Genomic DNA, 24,872 nt, shown 5'->3' on the forward strand with positions numbered 1-24,872 from the left:
AAAAATCCTGGTTCTTAAATCTAGAATGGCTTATCATTACCTTTATTATATTAATATAATAGTTTAGGAGAGACGAGGACAGGTTTACACTGGGCAAAGACCATCTACACGTGTTCTCCTTTGCAATACGTTTGTGTCTGTGTACAATAGGTGCCAGTTAAGGAGGTATATGCCAGATACTTTTAAGTCATTGAGGACAATAGCTGTGATAATCCTTAATTAAAGTTTTGCACACATATACACACACATGAATAGATGCAGGAACACAAATCTCTATGGCAGTGATATATAAACAGCCCCCTAATAATAGCGGGTCTCAAAACACACTCCTCTATCAGTGATTTATAGGCAATACATACTCCTAGCTACTACACAGTATTATATGAAGATGGTTAATCCAGACTTAAAAATAAATACATAAATAAACTAAAATAAATGGCTATCAAACCATGCAAATTGTTTGGGATTTTTTTTTAACTTATTTATCAAATGTTTGAAATGTGCTTTGCCTAAAGATTTAGACATAAACGTTGACTCTGAATCATTGAAAAAAAAAAAAAACCTGTTATGATTTTGTCATTCTTTATGTTACCATTACAATATCAAGTTCATCCCACTAAAAATCCCAAACGTTTTGCAGGCAGGATTTTAATACTCCAAGTTTACTCTAAGTTTACTCCATAATTCCTTTTTGATGACCCAGTTTTGGCTTCTTTTTTTTTTTTTGCTGTGTGTTGAACAGAAACCTCCATAAGCAATGCTCTACGAATATGACATGTGGGCAGAAAAGCGGTTTTTCTTACACAATTTAAAATAACACAACAGATGACCAGGCACTGTGCCTCTGCACATTCAACAAGGAGCTCAGGAAAGAAGAAGAGCTACAAAAAACAAGGGTGAAAATATTGTATGAAATGGGATCATTCCTGACTGAAAATGGGTTTTATTGTGGTTGGGTTTTTTTTCCCTCTTTACCATTCTGACTCAGCACCCTGTGCAATGTGCCATGTCAGTTCACCTGCCTCTGGCGTCATGCTTCTATCCTACACTCATTTCAGTTAAATGAACAAAACTGCACAAAAACAAAGTATGAGATGTGACAAACTCATTTTCAGGCTCACCTATTGTGCTCGTTCAAATATTACAGGTGTTAACAAACTCTACCAGAGAGTTTGACGTGACTGGCAGCGTTTCTGTGCATATCTGTGACTGCAGTCCGACTGAGACAGATTTGGAAAAAAAAGATTGCCCGTGACCGCAGAGACAGAGAGAGAAAGAGAGAGAGTCCAGAGGTGGAGCTCTGATAATGCTGCACTAATAATAGAGCAGGCTCAGGCTTTGCAGTGACCTGGACTCGTGGAAATGTTAGCCAGCCGACGATGGCATGCAGTAGCACACAGTGGCCACAGAGAGGAGGTGCTGTTACAACAAGCCAAACTGTTACCTGACCTCTCCCTAAAGGAACCAAGGGGGGGGGGGGGGGGGGGGGGGGGGTTAACAACTTCCTTTACCAGAAACACAGTGTCAGGCTGCACAGGCAGCAGGTTTCTGAAGGCAGTGTCTGTCTGAGTGTCTTATATCTGAGCAGCTGGCTGTTTGGTGGCTGTGGATCTTCGATGGCAGTGCTTTTCACCGTCATGTCTGTACAGTTTGCACATCGCTCCGACTGGGAGTCTTCTGGTGTTAGTTTTCCTCAAGCATGGCAATGCTTTGGAGAACAAACAAACAAACAAAAAAGGATTGTCTTCAGGCAGGATTGTCAGCAGAGAGTTCACAATGACAATATTTTACAGCTAAACATTTCACTTGTCCATTGAAAGCTTATCAAATGCTCCTCCACCCATTGCACGGTTTTGGTTTCGCTGATAGGGCGAAGCGCTGGTTGCAGTGACAGTACTTTCTGTGTGGATACGGGTGCATTGCCACACCGCACACAGAGCAGGGCTGGTTTACAGTCTCACACACGCACACACGAACACACAAACACACAAAATCCCCATTCTGACTGGAGGACGGAGTCACTATAAGACAGATGGCAGAATCCTTTACGCTCTCTGTCTTTACATCCAAGCATTTATGGATGCATGTATCCCAAAGGGCCTTTTATTAAAAAAAAGAAAAAACTGGTTCCTGTTTGTCTTCCAGTAAGAGAAGCCCAGAAATTCCAGGGAAGAGAGTTTCATGCCGACAGGTCTGAAATGACCAACTTTTCCATTTTATTCCCGATCTCTCCTGGGATTTGGAGCTCCTCAGATTCATAGTCATCATCAAATGACCTGGGAACAACACACACAAAAATAATCAGCAATGCAAACACATTCTATGTTTCCTGACTCATCGTATTTATTTTAAAAGATTTCGGTTGATGTGTGTAAGAGACGGCGTGTCCGTACCCCTCGTGCAGCTGCTCGTTTGCAGTCTCCTCGGCCACCAGTATTTCATACTCCTCTGAAGCATATTTATCCCAGTCAGACGGCTCCGGACCTTCACTATCAATATCCTGAAATTCATTTGAAGAGCAAAGGTTAGTATTTACCAGCTATTATCCAAAAAAGATTCATCTCATAAAATGCTTCAAATCCAAATGACCTCATGGACAGACACTGGACTATTTAGAAACTTTACACTTTTCAGGCATGTGTAGTAAACACAGCATGATAAGCAAAAACAGGGAAATTGTAATTCTCCCTCAATGGTGCTGCATATTATCTCAAACAAGGTCGCAAGGTTTTTTGTTTTTTTTCATCCATCCATTTTTATCCAACCTAAGGTAGACTGTACGGTGCAGTATTGGCTGTCCCAGACAAAAGACGGGTAAAATGTGTTGATATTTCTGATCGTAATTTGACATCTGTGGTCTAATGTCGTAAATTGCGAAGGGTTGACGGATAGCTGGGGGATAATGTCAGTGGTTTCATGCATTTCATCTCACTACACAGTCTGACTGCTGCTACAAGCTACAGCTCCACAAAACCAATACAGATTCAGCAGAAAATGACTCGACATTAAAAAGAAATCTCCAGTGCCACATCCAAGCCATAGTTTACAGATTCTTGAGGGGGTAAAAGAATTGTTATTGTCCATGTCCTACGTCTACTGGAGTCAAATAATTGATGTGAAGAAACAATGACAACGCCATTTTCTAGAACTTGCAAACTCGAGTTTTCAATTCCATATTCCCATTAATTCTGAGCTCCTACAACGTAGCTGATAATAGATGGTGATTGGCACCTTTTGCACAGCAAACGGGTCTCTCTGTTCATGGTCCAGGTATTTCTCCAGGTTGAAAAACGTGTCAAAGAAGATGTGAGCCATTCGGCAGTGCTTCAGATCCCCCAGGGTGATCTTGCCTGAAGAAAACAAGCACAAGTCTTAGAAGCACTGTTTCAAGGTTTGGCGGGGAAAAGGAAAAACACTAAAGAATGTGGTGACGTAGTTTTAGCACCAACCTGAACTCTCAGGCTTGACCAGGTCGAGCATCTGGCAGAGCAAATCCTGGAAGGGCAGCGGTTCTATGCCCATCCTTTCCATCCTCTCACATTGTTCCTCATAGAAATACTCCAGCTCAAACATGGACAGGACACCATCGCCATCCACATCCATACAGCGGTACCAGTACTCGATACTGGAAACACACAAGATAAATATACAGTCACACTGAAAGTGTGAGCGTTGATTTGACTGTGGAGGTGAATATTTACTGGATACACGCAGTGAGAAAATAGAACGTTAATATAAAAAGCTGCTCGACCACACCGACATGGGAGAAACAGTTTATTACCTGGTGGGATTTTTCTTATCTTCCTCAGAAATGAGGAACCAGACAAACTCAGCGTAACTCATCCTGCCTTCCCTCTGCACGGCGTTCCCCCTGGGAAATGAGCGAGACAGGGCCCATTCACATTCAGTGCTGCCATTATGGTGGCACACTCGGACTTCTTTTTTGTTTACGCGTGTGTTTTCACTTACCGGGTAACAGCCCCCGAAAACAATCTCTCGATGATTCTGTTTGAGGACGCTGTCAAAAGGAGACAATGAGAAAAGCAAAGCAAAGCAAATGTTTCAAACGCACAGAAACAAATAGATACGGTTGGAAACCACAGCGTGTAGAGCAAACACCAATTCAGAGAATCAGGCTTTGGCAAAGTAGTCCGATTAAGCACTTAACAGTTTAATGGATTTTATATCAAACAGCAGGAAAGTATTTAGGTTATGACAAACAGCTGCTTTTGCCTTAATGCTTTCTTTCTCTCTTGTCATGCTTGAGACATTTGTCAAATAAAGCAGACTTCCTTGGGTCATGTTGTCCTTACCATGGTCATTGTATCTTCCCAGATCTTTGGGGTCGATGTACAGATCATGGTCAGTGTCCAGCTCCCAAAATTTGCAGTAAATGACATAGAAATGTTCGTAGGAGAAGTAATCAGTAATCTGGTTGATGTCTTCCTCTTCTTCCAGCAAGGCCAGGGTTTGTAGGAAGTTGCTCCTGCGCAGCTCCATCATGGTGATCCGCCCCGTCCATGAACGGTTCACCACGTAGAATATCCGCTGGATCACCTGTGAGCGCAGGGCAGCAAGATCGCATTATTAAGATGGAATTAAGTCTGACATAGGGAAAGAGGTGAAATAATCAGTTGGGCTGTGACACACTTACAACATGTTGGAAATGCAAAAAAAGCTGAAGGTGACTGGGGCAAACACAAAATGATCCATATTACATAACTAACAAGGAAAATAATCACCAGTAAGGTAGGATGAGTGGAGACGACAAATACATTTAAGTTCCAAATGAGTGGATTGACAATTGCACTTCATGTGGCTCCCCTACTTTTGCTTTCACTGTTTTCAATTAATCTTTTTTTTTTTTTGTCCCTGGTTGCACAACAGGAAAATGAAAAATGGGATAACAAATAACACAGACCACATGGACACATCGAAATATGACAAAAGTAGGCTGAGACTAATGAAAATGTGGCATATTATGATATGTTACCCCAAAGTGGCTCCTTAACAGAATTACATTGTGAGTCTATGGAGAAGTTTTGCTTAATAAAATAAAAAGTTAAAATATACGCAAATTAAAGTGAACGTGTGAAAGTGAAATTGATAACAGTATGAAACTCACAGGAGGTTTAGCCAAGATATTAAGATTTCTCTAACAAAAGTACATCCGTGACTGGCATTCATGTCCTCATTCATAACTGTAGTGAGAAAACCCTTCAGCATAGAATGGAAACAAGGGGTCCAGGCTCCCTGCCTCTGAAACACAACACCTCAGCTCAGTAAAGAGCGGATTAGCAACCATTTCCTGGTACACAGACCTCCCGGGGTTACTAATGTCCCACACAGTAGCAGGTCAGCTGGCCCGAAGTGAAAGAGAAGTGTCTTAAAATGGACATGTGGAAGTCTGGGGTCTCAGCAGCAGCGGGCTGCCGGGCCGGCATCAGCGTTTCCGTGACGTCACGGCGGGCTGACGCAGCAGAGCGAGACCCTCTCTACATCTAAGCTTCCGAAGGGCAAAGCCTCAGCTTGTGAAGTCACGTGCTACAGCTGTCACAGTCCACGTTCAAGGATGTACAGGCTTCGCTGATAATCTTACACAGCGAACAGCCACAGAGGCTGTTTAACTGACAAGATATAAGTATACTTAAAACTATTAGAGATCCCTTTCAGAGAGAGCACAAAAATAATAATTGTCTTTGCCTCAATATGAGCTCAAAGAGATAAGACAGAGTAAAGAGCTCAGACATGTGGATGGAGCTCAGAGTGGAGCTTCTTTGCCTTGAGCAGGTGTCTCACCAGGATGCCACCTGTATGCCGTCCGCACCACACTGCTGTGATCTTGTCACTAAAAGCATCGACATCACAAAATGCATTTACCGTTGTTATGTAGCGTGAATGGAATTCAGGTGCATCCTTCAGAAACGTGAGTCCACTGTGTGTATCCACTATGTCCTATTCAGAAAAACACAAACGGGAAGAAGAACACAAAAAGATGCAATTAATATGAGGTTTTTTTTGTGTTTTTTTCATGAATGTGAATGGAAACTGTGAAATGTCTAAGATTCTTGTCTGGTTTATTAGTGTGTTGACTTATTTACCTGCAGTAGAGGAATGAAGTCTTCCTGTTCCAAATAGTTACAGCCAGGCTTCGCCAACAAGGAAATAAACCTTGATGCATCGTCGTGACAACTGTGCAACAACCTGCAGTAGAGAAGGTTAGAGGAGAGCGGAGATTGAGACATTTTATATCAGCCCCATTATAGTTTTACGGTCTGTGTTCGAGTCCGATCTAAATTTGAGGTTTGTCTTACTTCCTCCAGGTTGCGACAAAGGAGTGGACGGACACAAAACCCGTCCTCTCCCCACCTGCTGCGTAGAACATGGGGGCCTTCCAGTAAAGTGGACACCCACATGCCTGCACAGAAAGACAGCTATTACCTTACCCCGAAAAGCATCGGGTATGTTTCCTAGAATCACTGATCGCTCAGCTTAGAAAGGAGTGACAGCGCAACAACACCTTTGTGAAAACCAGGTCAATGTTTGTACCGCGATTTCTGAGAAGAGGAAGTTGCTTCTCGTAGCTTTGATTCTGGTAACAAGGGTTTTTTTTTTCAGGAGTCTTTAAATTTCTGACCTTAGCGATCTTGCCCATTTCGTAGATGTCGGCCTTCTCCTCCTCAAACTCGGTGAAGGCCCCTTCAATGGCAGCGATGGCTGCATCGTGGTTGGCAGTCGGGCCCAGGGCAGGGAGCCCACGAGGGTAGTAGAACCTGGGAATGTTGATGGCAGGAGGAGGAGGGGTGACGATTATAGGAGCTGGAGGAGGGCTGGGCGAGCGCGGCGTGGGGACCGGTGAGGCCGCAGCCGGAGCTGGTGGAGGTGTCCCCGGTTTCTTTTCCGGTTTGGACTGAACCTGAGGAAAAAGGCACGCTCATGAACGTCTTTATTTAGAACAACTGGGAGAAGCCTGCAAACTTTGCTATTCTAATTGGGCTTTTGTAGTTTAGAAAACTCCCTGTTGACTTAGCTCTGCAGGCATTTTAAATAGCGAGCTTAATTGCTTTCAGAGGTTACTTTCTCTAAATCTGGAGATAAGACCCTGCTTCACGCCAGTAAAATGAGAATCCAAGTGCGGGACGTGGTGGAAACTCCCCGTGAGTCATTAACATTCGAACAAACAATAACAGACTTGTTTCACAATCTGTTAGTCGCTACATAAGCTGGGCAGGTAGACGGAACAATCAGTACTTTATTTAGGTTGTTGGCATGAAAAGTTCCACTTAGCACTGGAGCAACTTAGGTTGTTTCAGGATTTTATTCGCTAATTACAATTCCACAAAACACCCACACACATAGGAAGAGTAACAATGTAAATACGGTGGCTTGATCAAGGCGTTTTAGCCTTAAAATGTCTCCACCTGCAGGCATTTCATACATAATCGGTGAGCACCGTGAATAAACCATGCGGTATATATTTGCTATTGATGTTTCACTTAATTCCCCACAATTTTGATTGTGTCTTTTAGCAGAAAAAAAAAAATTTATCTTCCAAGAAAGAGTTCAATCTCTGCTTTTGGTGCAGCGTTTAAAAAAGTTCAGAACGGAAATGCTTCATTACCAACGCACCTACCTCACAACTCACACTCCCGTAAAATAAAGGGTGAGTTGACATGTTGAAACAGACACATGACAAACTTTACATGAAGTGAAATATTAGAGCAGAAAACCCCAGAAATGAATGAACACGGCCTCCTGAATAAAACCCAGTGTGCTGTGGCAGGAGCTACCTGGAGCCTGGGCCTCTGCACTGTGTGTACTGAGCAGGACAGCTGGAGCAGTCCTCTCCGTCTCAGCGTTCATTCTATCACTCTATTCCTGCACCTCCTCTCCTATTAATACCCTGCTGGTATCTGCCTCAGAATAGTTTGTCGTTCGTGGCATGTCACTTTGTATGTGAGAGCGACAAGATGCATGTACGTATGCATGGTCACACGCAAAAAACAGAAAACATATACAAAGAGAGGAAGATATGAAAAAGAGAAGATTAAATGAACATGTACAAATTGTGAGTATTTGACTCATAGAATTGCGTTTGCCCTGCACATCCATCCAGTCTTGCACCCAAGGGTCCATCCGGCCTGCTGAACTCACTGACCTGCTGCTGCTGGAAAGACTTGAGTCTCTTCTTGAAGCGCGATGGGAGAACAAAGTCACACCCCTTGGCCAGAAAGGCCAGCTCCCCCCTCAGGTCAGGGTCTCGTCGTAACGACGTCTCCTTGATCATCATGGTGGGGGCCGACACTTGCAACCCTCCACCAGGCACGGCCAACGAAGTGGCTACTGACACGGCGACTACAGATGGACCGGCTTGCCCAACAACCACACAACCAGCGGAGGGATTCAGATATCCAAAAACCACAAATGACAAAAGTCCTCAGGAAAACACAGGAATGTCCACCATGTGTATGTCTTCATGTAAAATGTCCTTTAGTGATCACCTGAACTGACAAAATCTTATCTACTCCAGACTCCACTTGTACACACTGGCTCCCAACACCGTGTCCTGTCCAGCAGTAATCCAGCAGTGTATCTGGGTGAAGAGGCGTTCCTTGTGCGTCCTGTGCTACGCTGCAGGACGGCAGGCAGGACCATGATATCAGGCCGTTTTCAGGCTGATTGCAATCCCAAACTGCAATTTCTCTCCGGGGAAGAAACCCTCTGGTGTCCCCCCCTTAGTCAGCTCTGGATGTATGTATTTGGTGTAGCCTCGCTGGTGCCTTCTGCTCCAAGCTGGTCTCTGACAAACTGCACTGAGAAACATGAGCCATGCCGGGGTCTGGCAAAACACACTCGCTCACAAATACACACACATACACACACACACACACACACACACACACACACACACACACACACACACACACACACACACACACACACACACACACACACACACACCGCAAACCGGCTGTCCTGAGCTCTCGGGTGGTGGGTGGGGAGGGGGCGCTGCCATGCTGCATATCTTTGTATAGTGTTTTGAGGGACCAGAACATTTACTGCCTTTGACCAAGTTATCCAGTGGGGAGTTGCCGCCCATAAAATGACTCTGATTGAAATGATTTGACTGGAAACAGGAAGCTTCAGTTGGTGTTTCATGTGAGTAGCTTGGATAAGCGAGCTTAAATATTCGCATAGAGGTAATATGGGATGGAGTGATGAATCAGCGGGCGAAGCACCTGTTGTTATATCTGTTGACACGGAGTATTTCCACTGGACGAGCTCGGAGACTTAAAGCTACATTCCCTTTGAGCTCGAAAATCTTTAAAATACATTACTGTCACTCTTCATTAGAGTTTAAAGAAATATTAGTTTTATGGTATTTGATAGTTCTTAAATAATTGATGCAGCTGCTGGAATGATAACTGAATAAAATAATCACAAAACACATGCAACCATGTCCCAAGTCATGGTAGTAGTAGTTAAAAAAGGAAAAATGTTTCTTAAAATTTTCAGAGAATAATTTCCAGGTGAACTGTTCTTTAAAGATAGCAGCAGATCAGGTTCTCTCTTCTTCTCACCATGAATAATTATATTTTCTGTAGTATACAGATGGAAAATAGAGAAGATAGATGTCATATTGAGATTTTACAAAATCATAATTTTCATGTGAACATTTTGATTCAAATTTTTAATTAAACGGTTCGATTTATTTTCTGATCCAGGTAATAATAGTAAGTGTTAAAGATGAATTCATGTCCAGAAAAATACTAATACATGTGCTCCTTTGACAGATTTCTGCATAAGCTCATAGCTGTTGAATCATAAATATGAATATCATAGGGATTGCCAGGAAGGTTCCTACTAGCCTGGTCAGACTAGGACGGACTACATTAATCTGAACTATCTGATCTATTTGAACTGAAATGATTTAGAAAAACGAGACTTTCAAAGAAGCACCTGCCATATAGCTGCTTCTACAGGATCTATTGAAAACTTCTAAATAAGAAGAAAACTAAGCCGCCTTTTTCCCCATTACTGTGCAGAGTAAACTCAGATCCCACTTGATGTGTTTCAGGGACACAGAGTCAGAACCTAGTGCCCTCTAGTGCTTTATTTTATTGGCTTCAACTAAAGAAACGATGCACCCAGATACAAACTAGGAGAATCACCTTTACCCTTCTTTCAAGTAAAGGCAAACTGAAAACTTCCCTACCAATCATTACTACATATTTTTACACCTTAACTCTGATATTTGTGATCTATTTCTTCTTTTGGTTTTGTATCTTTAGTTTGTATTTAATCACTTTTATATTACTGTCATCAGTGTGTGTAAAACAGCTGAAAAACAGAGGGATTTCACACTGGACGCACAAAACGTCTGTATGCGAGTGGCTTTTTCAGCAAAATAAGTGAGTCACCTTGTGTTTTCGGGGAACTCCTCCGTGCACCCTGAGGAATTCTTTGGAAGAACTGGACTCTGTAATGCAGCCAAGGCCAAATGCCGATACCACGCACACACACTCTGATGCATACATCGCCTCGTTTCCAGCCATCACCTCCGTATCACAGAAGAAAACATGTCTCCTCAAACGGCAAATGTGCACTACATTTACATCAGCGAGATTTACATCAGCCAATCACCTCCTGTTAAATCCTTCAGCCATCCCTTCCTGTACTCCTGCTCTCCTTTCATCGCTGCCACCGCTTCCTCTGCACAATCTCATCGAGTGTCGCATTATACTCCTGATAGCATAAATCTTTGCTTAAAGAGAGTGTGTGTGTGTGTGTGTGTGTGTGTATGTGTGTGTAAAGCGAGACAGAACAGATGCCATCAGGCAGCTGTGTGCTCTTTTCCTGTCTGCCTGACAGACGGTGTAACTCTGCTCCTCAAAATTGCTCCTCTTGGTCCTAAAACCTGCCCACATGTTTTTTGGGGGTTTCACAAATCTTCCAATGCCTTCGCAGACATTTGTCAACATTCCTCATAAGGCTGCAAAAGGAAAAATTTGCAACAACGCAACGCTTCCATTTTAGAAAAATCCCTTCCCTTTGCTGTATACAGTATATATTAAGAACATGGAGCGGCTCATCACTAAACTCCAAAGTACTTTAGCATCTTTTAGCTCACTGCTATGATTTTACTCTTTGGTTAGACACGCAACCCATTTTTATAGAAGGAGCTGTTTCCAAGAACGACCTCTGATAAATTGTACAATCTGTCAAGCAATAACCTCAGTGGAAGTTTAACAGACATTTACTTTATAAATTGGGGATTTAATGTCTTTGTAACAGAAGTTAAAACAGTTGTGGTGAACAGAGGGAACTCATTGACTTTGAATTGAAAATCTTCAATTAGAGGTGGGTTGGAGTGGTTGTGTTGATTGTGTTGTATTTTTACTCTTTAAAGTCCGTGTAAATAATCAATTTCACATAAATTTCAACATTTAAGAGTAAAACTAAATCCTGTAATTTAAAGTATGTGGATCTGTGTGACTAGTCGATAAAAGCAACCACGTAAATTCAAGCTGGCCCTGAATGATTTTATCTTGGAGAAAGGATTGTTTTGTTTAAAAGCCAATATGTTACAATAACATTTTTTGTTGTTGGTAATACATAATAAATGTAGAGGCGACATGAGAAGAACTGGCTGTTGGTTATTTCGACATGCCAGATAGGACTTCTCTCGACTGAACTACTGAAATGTGAAGTTGACACTGGCAAATGTCAAGTCGTCTAAACCTGCTTCACATGACCACTGTCCCTGCAGTGATGAAGAGCGGCTTCTGAAGTGAAGAGGAGATATTTCATGTGGAAAAAGCAGCGACAAAAAAATGTGTACTTCTTGCACTATTGCACAGAAGCGCAACTGCGTCACATGAGATTATTAGAATTATTCTTATTACTTCCAGTTATCAAATTTTCATCGCCATGCAAATGTGTTGATTGGAATTCTACCAGTCATGCACACAATCCTTTGCGCACTGTTGAAGACTGTTGAAGACTGTTTCATCGTTCATTGTTTCAACACAGGACTTTGTACGCACAATAGGAATCTGAGCTGCATGCAAAATGATCATTTTAATCAGAAGCTACTATACACGTGAAGAATGAAATACATGGTGACTCTTCATGAGAAACCTGAAATGCTGGTATCATAGAGAATGGGCAGGGGTAATAATAATGAGGAGGGCAAATGCAGGAGCGCTGACTGAAGTTTCAGGAGATGTGGCCGAGCAACAGGTGCACGTGTGCGTTGTGTTATGTCTGGAAGAGCTCTCCTCAGATCTGATCCAACCCTGCCTACAGCTACAAGAGCAGGTGAGTCAGCAGGCGTCAAATATGACGGGAAGCATCGAGGCTCAGCTGTCCAACAACTGACACCTTGATACAGCTGCTCAGCACACATGTGAGACGCACACGCTCTCCTCCACCGTTATAATCTGAGCACATGCGCCGATGTGTGTGTGTGTGTGTGTGTGTGTGTGTGTGTGTCATGATGGATTCACTTAACAGGAACTGCTTCTTCCACTCTTTGAGAGCAGCTGAATAGTGTGAACATAACAACTTCCTAAACACACACACCCACACCCACACCCACACACACCCACACACCTGCTCTATGAAACTGGCTCTCTGCAGTGTGTAAAATTATCTGAGTAAATATAGGCTCCGACTTCATGTTTATTTCTGCTTCAAGCACCAGGCAGACTTCATACACGGACACACACAGCCACACACACAGCCACACACACAGCCACACACACAGCCACACACACACACACACACACACACACACACACACACACACACACACACACACACACACACACACACACACACACACACACACACACACACACACACACACGTGTAAAACAAGGTGAAAAACACAATTTAATTGACTTTTCTGACGTCAAAGTAAACTTCTAAACTGACTTATAAACAACATTTTATTGTAAAATCTCCTTTTTTTATAAGAAATCCGTGACGCTAAATCATCTAATGTCATGCTCTTTAATCAACTAATTGTTTTAAAAAAAAAGATTAAAATGTTCACACATTCCAATTTATTTTTCATTTTATGGGTTTACAAACTTTCTGCGGAAAATGATCACCACATTGTTGGGCATGTTGTTCTCATATGTTAATGTGGTGCTATTTTTCATTTATGCAGTGAAACTAATTACCAACTGGGAATAGAAGACTTCCAACTTCAACCTAATATCCCATGAAACAGGCTACTAACCCGCCTCATCTTTGTGATTATACACACACAGTCACTTTAGACGAGGCCTGCCAAATGCCATCTCCATGGTGATAACCCTTTCCCTGGATCGAGGGGTGGGAGGAATGCTCCCAAGACTACCGTGCCAGCAGCGGGAAGCAGAGTTCACATCGCCGCTCTATTCTTCATTCCCATGTCTTACTTCCTTTCAAGAAGGACACACACATACACACACACACACACACACATGCACACACGCACACATACGCACACATTCACAGGCACATAAACGCAATACAAAGCTGACCCCTCCTCTAAACTTGGAAGAATGAAGCCAGTTCAAGTGCTTCTTCTGTGATGGATGATGAAGTGAAACAGTGTTGGCCAGATTTCCTTCACAGCCGAATCAGGAAGACAACATGAGAGCATCTAGAAACACCACTACAGAAGTTATATAAGGAACCAAATGATAAAATATTGTCACACATTTGGTTTCATGTTCTTAAGGAAATAAAAACTTTGAAGAAATCCATCACACATCAAACATACATATATAACAGCAGTGCTATTATACTGTGGAAGTGTTGACAACTACACCACCATGTGAACATATAGAGGTTCACACGGTGGTGTAGTTGTCAACACTTCTGGTTTTATTCAGAGATTGGGGTTCCTTCCTTCTTGTTGTAGTTTGTACGTTCTCACCGGGTGCTCCGGTTTACTCCCACAGTCCAAAGATGTGTGTTCACATGCAGTAACGCAGCCCCTCACTGCTCTTACGCTCTCACTATAACTGTTACCAGAACAGCTTCTTTTTCTTTTAAATAGTGCATCAAAGTTCCTATGCTCTATTGCATTGGACCCTTCTGAGCACGTGTTAATCTAATCAAACTGAAATCAATCTTTCATTACACCGTCCATAAAAACCCATCCATTTATCTTCTATATTTGCTTTCGGGTCACAGGGGGACAGACACTGATCCCAGTTTATACTCAGCAATCCATCACAGGGCAAACACAGAGACACTCATAATCACATAGGCACACCAAAAACCAATTATGTCACAGGCGTGACTTTGGAGTACCAACAGAAAACCCCTGGTTGCACAGGGAGAAATACAAGCTCCAACGAATAGAAAAGGCCCGGGTCCAGAATCCAACTTGGGTGTAGAAGATGAACGGTGGTAACCTCTGTGTGGCCAGCTCCAATAACTCAGAAACATTTTTCCTGCTCCTTTATTTGATCTTTGATTGTTCTTTCACTTTGTTTTTAGTGGCATAAAACATTATGCTTCCTTTCTTTTCTTTTTTTACATTTAGGATTATGTCAATTTATCAAATGGAGCTTTCTTAATATTTTAGTTGCTAAAAGTAAACATCAACTTCTGGTTTCAGCTGCACTGAAAGCGTCTATATGAAATATTAAAAGATTTTTCACCAAACATTAAACCTGATAGCCGCAATTTGAAATCTTTTGAAGCCATAGAATCAATTCTATATAATTGTGAATAATTATGGCACTTGGAAATAAAACTAGAAAAGATTGATGTTGATGCAATAAAAGAGCAGCATGAATATTTAGTGAAAGAATAAGAACAAAAGGTAAAAATGTATGGAAAGTATGTGAGACTTCGCTGCCTATTTCAGTGCAACATTAATAGAAAAATAACCCTGCAACTACTAATGTTTAATAACAACAAACTCTGCCTTCGCTGGCATTTGATATTTATAAACATGGCTCTCAGGGTGGGTTTTGCGTTACCGTTCCCATGGCTATCTTAAGATTTAGAGTGAGTGAGCTAATCTTACCTCACTGATCAGCGTTGGAGCTGCAGGCTGTCACTAGAGTGCAGCGAGAGACTTCAAAGAGCAGAACAGCTCCTGTCCTATTCTTTCTTTTTTTCTTTTTTCTTTTTAAATTGAAGAGCAAAGATAGACAGGAATGTTGGCAGGGAGCATTGCTTCAGGTTTAAAAAGTGGTCACTGCACAAGGCATTCACTATTTTCCTGCAGCCGTTCAAGATTTTTACCAGAAATTTGCAGGAAATCGTCACATAGAATTGACATGCAGCAAAAAAAAGAAGAAGAAAAAACAGCAACATCTTACTAGTCAATATTATCCTTCCAACACAGAACTATATTTCTCAGTAATGATAATTTTTATCATAAAAACACTATTATCTTAAATGGTGTTATTGTTTTTCAAGAGAAAGCTTTTTCTTTTTTTTTTTTTAATTAACGTGATAAAGTACAAGTGGAATCCATCTGGAGAAATTTAAATGATTGGAGTTCAAGCTTGAAAGACTCATGTTAGTTCAAACCTCATCCTGTAGATGGTGGTATACATCCTCCTCATTTCAACCTCATAGGCGCAGGTTAGACTGAAAGCCAACAGCTTTCTGTGACACAGTTGGACTTGGCAGACAGCAGGGGGTAGCAGCTCTCTATGAGCCGAAAGTGGTCAATAAGTCAAACCTCATAAATGAGCATGCACCTGACAGAAGATGGTGAGCCTTCTGCTCTCTTTTTTCACATCATAAAAGACCACAATAAACTCGGCTTCTGAAGTGAGAGTTGCATGACGAAACCATACGTCTATTGATCAGCCATGAAGGAACAGCTACTCCAAACAGCTTTGTCATGACTGAATTAACAAGTTTTGTATAAAAAATAGAAACAGTTCTTCTATACTGAGTGTCCTCTGTTTGTATTACATATTTAAAGCCTAGTTATATACATGTTTAAAAAAATATGTTTATTCCCATCAACTCATGGGAGCATCTCAGCTCTAAAACAGTGTTTACAGAGAGACCCCTAAGGCCTGATTGGGTGGAGTCAGCTGGACGGTAAGTTCAAAGAGCGAGGGGAGGGTGGGGATAAATAAGTAGAGTGGAAGGGAATGGGTGGGGGGGGGGGGCGGGTGACACCCAAGCTTCAACCGAGTCATAGCGTTCTGGAACATTGGCAAACATTTTCACATGGAAACAAAGACACACATGCGTGCACAAACGTACGCGCGTACGTGCAGCCAGTGCAGTCACACCCATGGCGGCTCGGTTAGTATTCTGAAACAAGCCTAATAACATCCAGCCTCCATCTGATCCCCCCTGGTGCCATGGTTCTGTGAGGGAGTCCCCATCAGCCAATCACATTGCACAACTGATATTCTGGGGTAGGGAAATCCCTCCACCTACCTACTGCTTATAGACATGTTGTGGTGGTTTCCATGGAGACCCAAAGGGAGGCCCGAACACTTACGCAGCAGAGGGTCCCACTGAGCGAGAAACTTTACATGAAAAAATGCAAGTGCATAACCTCAGGTTTGCAAGTGTGTGTGTGTGTATGCTGCAGAGTATTTGTGCAAAACAGACGAGAAACAGATGGTGGATGATATTTTATGAGTGTTATCGCACTTAAAAGTGCAGAGTATTAGGGAAGATTGGCTTCAATGATCTATTTTTAAGCACCAGCGGTTCAGTGCTTTAGGTAATTTGGGGTTCAGCCTTTGGACAGATGATCAGGCAGAGATGGGAATCCAACCATCAATCTTATTGTAATAACTATAACTAGCACACTCTATGGTGGCACCATCCTGTTACCACACTCGAATCCACAAAACAAAAGTGTCCATTTATTGTCCAGCTCCCTCACAGAGCGGTGCTGCATGACCTTCAGCTTGGTGTTGCTCACCTTCGACAGTGTAATCATCTATGCAATGAGCGAGCCACTGAAGCGTTTGCTAAGCTTCCGATGCAGCTGCACAATATCACCTAGGCAAACATAAAAGTTTATGAACTCCCCCAGGTGTATTATTGTTTGTGTGTGTGTGTGCATGAAAGGGCTGGATGCTGATTATTCCATTGTCCAAGATGACCTTGATGGCATGAACTGCGTAGGAAAAGTCCTCACACACAAAGCAACCCCAGCTCCTGTCTTGTACTGCATTGTACTCTTGAATGTTGGCGTATGAATCACAGCCCTGTGTGCTTATGCACCTTAGTTGAAACGGGCGTCTTTCCATGCTTGGCCAAGGTTCCTGCCGTGACCTTATTTCCTGTGGAAGCAGCCCGAGAAATGATGTCACTCCCTGCAGACCCAGAGTCAACAACTGTATGCTGCCTGCCCCCAACCTCCCTACAAATATCTACCTCTCTCAGCTCGACGGGTCACTTTTTTTCAACTTTGCATGTTCCTCTTCTTTTTTTAAATCTTGTCGAATTCCTCTTTTCTCTGAGTCAACAACTCAGGCTACATAAAAGGTCCCACCCCCGGTGACACACACAGACATCTATTCATCTAGCTTTCCTGTCTTCCTGTCATTTCTTTTTTATCACCAGTCTTCTATTTACCACGCCGTCTTTCCTCTTTCAACTCTCCCAAAGCCCAAAAAAAGTAGCAGGTTTCAGTCCAAGAGGTCAACAGTTCACTTTCCTCTGCAGGCTGAAAACATGGTCAGGGAAACAGTCCTCACTCTCTTTGCAGGTCAGATGAAGTGGCTTTGAGTGGCACTCATTTCTGAACACTTGAATGAACGCTATGACTGAGGAGATATGGTGAATATGCTGAACTCTGTGACCGCAAAACAGATTCTACGAATTCTACATATATAAGCAGCCCTTTTGGATGAATAATGCAGATGTTCTGGTCAGGTGTGTGTGTGTGTGTGTGTGTGTGTGTGTGTGTGTGTGTGTGTGTCTTTTTTGGCTGCATCGTTTCTCAAAAACTCTGAGAAGTGAATAATTGCAGATGCCGGTGAACATCTTGGAAGACAATACTCTTAATTACAAAATTTTTTTTAAAAAGCATCTGCATGCATCACACATTGAAAAAAGCCTGAACTAACCTGTGCTCCCCCGGCTTGGCAACACATCCACAGCAGTTGGCAAAAACACTCAAATCAGCAGTGGGTTAATTAAGCCATCAGAATGGCAGCTCGGGCTAAAGCCAGTGGTGTACTTTGTATGCGAGTAAATCATGTCACCATTGGGTGAACTGGAACAACCCACATTTGACAGGGGAGCATACAGGTCAAATTTAGGCCCAGAGGAAGTATTCACTCAAACACCTCTTTTTATATATCCTAAAAAAACTGAGAGAAGTTAAGAGAAAGACCAGGCAAGTGACCTAACGTACCCCAAGTAAACTTATCTGACTTCCCTCTCAGCATCACTGAGACCACTTATCTCACTCGAAGTCTGACTGTTGTGGCCTGGCCTCTGATTTATATCAGCTCACATAATAGGTATGTTCTGACAGGTGCAGAAAGCCCTATATTAGTCTGTCAGCAGCAGAATCAACAATAAACACGTGTAAAGCAGAGATGAGGATGCAACTGTTTGTGGACAGTCACTCGAGAGGTATTAACAAAACTTCCCTTCAAAGCTTGGGCAGAGCCAAGGCTAACACGGAAACAAAATGTTGGAGTATGCAAGTAGTCGCGTGTGACAGTGCAAGGGCATTCGCTGACTTGTGTACGAAGGGTCTTGCCTTGTTTACAGTTTGATTGGCAGTTTAATGTGTAACGAGGCCAGCTGGGGGCGGGGTTGGCACTGAGGAATATTAGCATAATTCCCTGAATGCCAGAATTGGTATTGGGTGTCAGGGAGCTATTCCCAAACTCAGCTGTGACCCACAGTAGCACTGGGTCAACTTACCCACGGGCCAACAAGCACACACACACACACACACACACACACACACACACACACACACACACACACACACACACACACACACACACACACACACACACACACACACACACACACACACACACCTTCCCCAAACCAGGTCTCGTGCAAATTATTATATGCATGTGCACATGCATGGGCACACATGTTAATGTACACACATACAAACTCCTGTGCATGCAAGTAAGCTTGGATGCACACAAAGCATGCACATCCTCCCACACACACATGTGCTTGCAGGTCCATTTACACTGTGGCGACAGTGAGTCTGTTAGCGGAATGCCATAGTACAGAGGGGTGGACAGATTTAGGTCTCCCTCACACCTAGCGCTGCCAGGGCAGAGGGGGTTGTAGGGTAACGATATCATTAACACTTGGTGTGCCAACAGCCCCACCTTCCCTCCCCCCTCCCGCTGTGATCCAATCAGCACCTTTCATTGGGTTTCTCTGCCCTCCACACAGCAACAACTGTTATTCACCTCTCCCAAAATAACGCAGCAGCCAATCACAGGGCAGGAAACATTGTGGTGGTCAACAAGGACTTATTCATTGACCGCAGGTGAAAGAAGGACACCAAGATAAACAAAAATCAAAAAAAAAAAGATTTGTAGGATGACAAGAGAAGAACATTGCAAGAAATGTATGGATAAACAAACAGAAAAGCACAAAAACAGTGGGGAGAGAGATAGAGGATGGAGGAGGAAGGAGATTGTGTAATGATGTGTTCGGGTGCTGGCTGTTCTGTTCTGACTGTGCCAGCTGCCATGGTAACCTCATAAATAGGTGCCCTACATATCAGTAGGGCATAAGGTTACACATCTTGGTAAATAAACACACAAATGGCAGTGGGAGTGTGGTAACGACAAGGATGGATGGAGGGAGACAGCAAAAATAAGTACTTTACCAAGGAAAAACAAGTATAGAGACGAGAGAATGGGGAGAACTGACAACAACAATGATTTAATACTCACTATGGGTGTTAATGTGTTATTGCCAAAACCCACAATGGGCTGTTAAACGCCCACATAAGAGACAAAGTCGCTAACTCCCCTTTCTAAGATCGTGCGGTGTCAGTGCTTTATGCCCATGAAAACGCACGCTTCACTTCCCTAGGTCCCTGTGTAGCACAGGCCTAAATTAAGTTTGAAGATTCCCGTGAGGAAAAGCAACACACAAACACACAGAACACACAAGAGGGAAACCAGGAAAAGTCAACAGTGTCCCTCCTAACACAAGGATTCTGACTTTTTGATCCCAGCTCAAACTAGGTCACCCCAATATTGTATATCATGACTTGTATAAACTGCAACAATGATTTGTTGAAGCTATGTATGATGCCTTCCAATCAACTGCAGCAATGAGGCCTTTATTAGAGTTGTGAGGGCGTCTCATTAAGGGAGTGAGTATAATCCGTTACATCATTGAGTCTCGGATAAACAAATAAGAAATTTTGAATCAATTAAGCTCTTGAAATAACGTCTTAACTATAGTTATAAACGTAAACCCTTTGGTAATTAAAAAAAAAAACAATGCAAGATTTAATTGCATGGCCAACTGTACAAGTGTAATATTCCATAAATGTTTGAGTCGCGGTTTGTGCATTCGTGACTGACTGTGTTTTGCTTACCCGGATCACCTCTGGAGTCTGCTGGATGAGGAGGGTTGAGCCAGTGTCTCTCACAAGTGCAGGATCACCAACAGCAACGGCAACATCTCGTATGGCTGCAGCTGCCGAGATAGCAGCAGGGGCTGGAGGTTCAGGCGTGGTCACACGTGTGGGTTCATCTAAGTGTGAGGAAGACTGCTCCCGGGCTTGAACAGATAATGTGTCTGCCTCAGCTGTTGAGGCTTCTATAATTGTGTCAGGAGCTTTTATAGTAGGTCCAGATGCAGATGCAGATAAAGGTATGGGGTCAGCATCAGGTAAAGGTTCACTTGCATCATTGCACTCAGCTTCAGACACTGGAGGTGAAACCTCAGGCGTATTTGCTGGGGTGTGTTTTGTAGGTGTTGTTGGGACTACATTTCTAGGTACAGCTGAAGCAGTGAGAGCAGGTGGTGATTTTGTGGCATCCACAGGTGTGTCGGCTCTGACAGTGGTAGCCAGCGTATCCTGAAGAAGCCGCATCACCTCCCGCTCCTTTCCACTGTTCCTCTCAGCACTACCTGTGCTCCCTGCTCCAGAATCTACCAGCTCTTGGGCAAAACTCTCAATGCTCTCAAGGATTCTCAGTAACAGTGCACCGTCATCCTCCTCGCCTCCCCCAGATCCACTGCTGTCTCCCTGTGGAGGAGTAGGACTCTGCAGAGTTCTGCAATTCAGGCCGTTCATCAGGAGATGAGTGGCTGGCTTTGGGCCTTGGAACTGGGCCATTTTAGACTGAGTGAAGGAGTCATTTGCACTGACACACTGGACACCCTCTCGTTTCCTGGTCTTCACTGGAAGGGGAGGCTCTATGTTTCTAGGGTGACTCATACTCTGGGACAGATTCTCCAAGTCCATCAGAAGTTTGTCAATGTCATCATTCCTGTGTGCAGCAGATTTAAATGCTGAGACTGTCAGCGAGGTAGAGGAAGGCCAAGTGGGGCTTACGCTTCCTGGCAAATTGTCTGAAGGAGTATGGAGTGTGTGTGGTTGGGACAGGTGCATGTGTTGCCCTAAAACAGTCCCATTTTTCTTCTGGGTCATGTTCACTCCTCGCGCTGGAGTGTGTGTCTGCTGTGATAATTGTTCTGCCGACTTTCCCATGTCCGTCTCCTCCTCCTCTATATAAAGAGCCTCCATTGGGGAGGCTGGAGGAGTGTGTATGTATGGTGGGGTCGGGGAAGTGCGAAGAGGGGAGGGGGAGTGTGTTGGAGAGGAGTTGGATGGAGAGCGCATGACGGATGGTGGAGACAGAGTGTGTTGTATGGCAGGAGCAGAATGTGGATGCTGCAGTCCATTGGTAAGTGCAGGAGTTCTGGACTGGGATAAGCTCTGGACTGGTTTGGTATGAATGGAATCAGATTTCAATGATGCCGGAGTAGAAGATCCAGAAAGTAAAACATTCTTTGCGACCGGAGGGGACTGCACCACATCTTCATAGCGAGGAGGCTGCTCATTGCCAAATATTGGAGAGTAAGGTCCCTGTTGGATCGAGTGAAGAGTGTTTACAAGCTCTGCCAAATCGCTGTGCCCACTTCCAGTTCCCCCCTGCCCACCTCCCCCGAAACTTCCTATTCCTTCAAGTTCAAGAGGCAGTCTCTTCAGATAAGAGCTCAGACGAGACATCACGGCCCGATACACACTGTCAGGACTTGCTCCACCATCCTCTGGTTCTCCACCAGTTTTGCGTTTGATACACTGCTTGATGATGTCAGTGCATTTCTTGAGATCTTCAGAGCATTTAAGGAGGATATCGAGGCAGGCGCGAATGTCTTCTCCACCTGCTCCCCCGCTAGCAGCCTCTGCTCGGGTTTTTTCTAACAGCCGGGCGATGAGGTTCTCCTCTCCCAGGGTGTTGCGGTACAGTGAGGCCACTGTGTTCAGACTTTGGTCTAGTAACCCAATATTGGACAAGCTGCCTGTTGAGCCACCACCTATTTTAGTGATGGCTGTCAAGGTGCTTGTGCTTCCCTTTAGTTTTGTCTCCTCCAAACCGGTTTCTTTTCCGAGCACAAATGGTGGCAGGTTCTCATCATTAGAGGTAGTCGTGCCATTCGTCAGACCATTACTCGTTGTGCTTGTGGTGAGATTGGAGCTGAAGTGACCATAGATGATGTCCAAGTCAGTGGAGCGGCGACTAAAAGAGTCGGGACGGACCTTACGACCTTTCCGAAAGGTAACATGGCTGGAGGAGGAGAGTCGAAGCTTGTCAAAAGAAAATTCCTTGAGTTTACCACTGGCCAGGTTGATGGCCTCTTCGGTAATGTCCTTAAGGCTGCTAGAAAAGCTCAAGTTTCCAGTTGATCCTCCTCCACTCGGGGTCTTTTTACTACGCCATGTGGGACTGTCTTCCCCTAAAGACAAATTACCGCTGCTCCCCGCCCTCTCAAGACTTCCATTATGAGAAGCATCTATGGAAATACCAAGTTTACCATGATTAGGTAGTTGTTGAGAAATCATGTGACGGGAGTGTATGGGGGAACTGTTAATGTCATTGTACACAGGGTCAGGTGCAACAAGCAGTTCAGAGCAGGTGCCACGGTGCGCAACTGTACAGTCCAGACCTTGGGACAGCGCCCCACATGGTCCTGAGCAGTAGTGCACAGCACTGGAGTGAGCGCGCCTGTCTACTACAACACTGTTGTAGCAGCTCACACTGCTCACAACAACACGATAGGCGGCTGCCATGGTGACCAATTTTCTTCAGGGCATAGGAGGCTCAAAAAAAATCTCAAAAAGGCTCAAAAAAAAGTGTAAAACAAATAAAGCAAAACTCTAACAGAAAATAATGTTCTGATTAAAATCTTTAGTGTAAATGGCTTCAGTTGAGGAAAAATTTGTATTTTTGTCCGAAAACAAAATCACCTCGGTGAAAAAACATGACTTTTGTCTTCATTGTAAAAACATTTTCACAAGTATATATTGCTGGAACAAAAACAAAAAGATTGGCTATGATGTCCGGAGTGGATATCTTTCCTTAGCTTTGAAAGCTTTAATAGGTTCAACTCCTTGTTGAGGCAGAAAATTCCTTGTCTGAAATCTCCGGGCCTCTTAATAACAGCTGTAGAGTTCCTCCTCTCTCCACAGGCACCTTCCTCGTTTCCTCTCTAGCAGGAGCTCATTAGGCACTAATGATAGCTGTGGTGGACGGCGACAACGGAAGATCCAGCTGGGGCATCACCCATCCCTCCAGAGAAGCAGCCCCAGGGGCCTAATCCGAGGCCGGCAAGGCCTTGACATGGCTTTAGCCAAGGGCTCATCCCCCGGACGAAGAAATGTACGAAGAATCGTCTCGTCCCTCTCTACTTTCTGAAGTCCTGGCAGGGCTGAAGACGATTCGCTGAATCCAACACAGCTGCAGAATAGCAGGGGACCGACCACAGATGGCTGACCGACTCCCTCTCTCTGTGAGTGTGTGCCTGGATGTCTCTCACTCGCGCAGTCTCCTGCTCAACCTTTCCGCCTCCCGCTGTCAGCCATGTGTCATAGGGAGACTGTGCTTCTGACAGGAAGACACCACCTGCGAGTCAGTAAAGCAGAGACGGAGAGAGAGGAGAGAATGAGAGAGTGGAAAAGGGAAAACAGAAGAAGAGTAAGTATGGAAGTATGAAGGCTATCAAAAGGTGAACAATTGTACATTTATTGTTTGTGTTTGCAAACACAGTGATAATTATCACTAATAGTCTGACATTGTAATGCAAACATGAAATAACAGGGTTGAAACTGCACCTAGTAATTGCATATTTTTATACCTCTGAGGAAAACACTTTTGAAGATGTAAAAAATGTCCCATCTCTTCTGTAAGAATTTTTTTTTCTGTATGTTGTCATTATTTCAACGGTTTCTCAGCATATGAGTTGATAGAAATCAGCCACTCATAATAAGATGTTCTGTTTGAAAAGCCTTTAGCTATGGTTCAGCTGATATAAGCTCACAGCCACATTATGAAACCTGTGTTTTATGTTGTGCAACATCAATGCCAAATATATAAACACAGATAAAGCATGAATACACATCTACGGACGGACATGTCTTGATGGGAAGGAGGGGAGAAAGTGAGAAGAAAGTGAAAGTTAAACAGGGAGAGCCAGAGAAAAGATTACACCTCCTTTCATGACAGCGACTCTTTAAAGAGTTTACTTTAACCTCGCTAAGAAAGCAGGACTCAGTAAAAGAGCAGCAGGTGTGGCAGAGGGACCAAGCACCTGTTGCTTTCATGTCTCCATTCCAGCAGAAATCCAATATTTTGTTTGGCAAGTCAATAGAGATGTTTGCTTTATTATGTTCTGGTATATTCTATGTATCTTTA

The 24,872-nt window shown here is 43.6% G+C and overlaps 1 protein-coding gene across 2 annotated transcripts; it reads right to left on the reverse strand.

The window, feature by feature from the left end:
- Positions 1 to 726: 726 nt before the first annotated feature.
- ppp2r3a (protein phosphatase 2, regulatory subunit B'', alpha) lies at positions 727 to 23,251 on the reverse strand (the record flags this gene model as incomplete). 2 transcript variants are annotated; one of them, XM_080480191.1, is made up of 12 exons in its annotated part: positions 727 to 2,276; positions 2,394 to 2,500; positions 3,232 to 3,350; positions 3,450 to 3,625; positions 3,782 to 3,871; positions 3,970 to 4,018; positions 4,314 to 4,557; positions 5,881 to 5,955; positions 6,102 to 6,204; positions 6,315 to 6,418; positions 6,638 to 6,916; positions 20,546 to 23,251. In XM_080480191.1, the coding sequence occupies 12 exons, from the start codon at positions 23,249 to 23,251 to the stop codon at positions 2,180 to 2,182; spliced, it is 4,149 nt and encodes a 1,382-aa protein (XP_080336317.1). In that variant the 3' UTR covers positions 727 to 2,179. The 2 variants fall into 2 exon arrangements, with proteins under 2 accessions (XP_080336317.1, XP_080336318.1); XM_080480192.1 differs by lacking the exon at positions 20,546 to 23,251 and adding an exon at positions 8,159 to 8,815.
- Between the last annotated feature and the right edge of the window lie 1,621 nt (positions 23,252 to 24,872).

The sequence above is a fragment of the Lipophrys pholis genome (assembly GCF_963383615.2).
Source record: "Lipophrys pholis genome assembly, chromosome: 14".
NCBI classification, from domain to species: Eukaryota; Metazoa; Chordata; class Actinopteri; order Blenniiformes; family Blenniidae; genus Lipophrys; species Lipophrys pholis.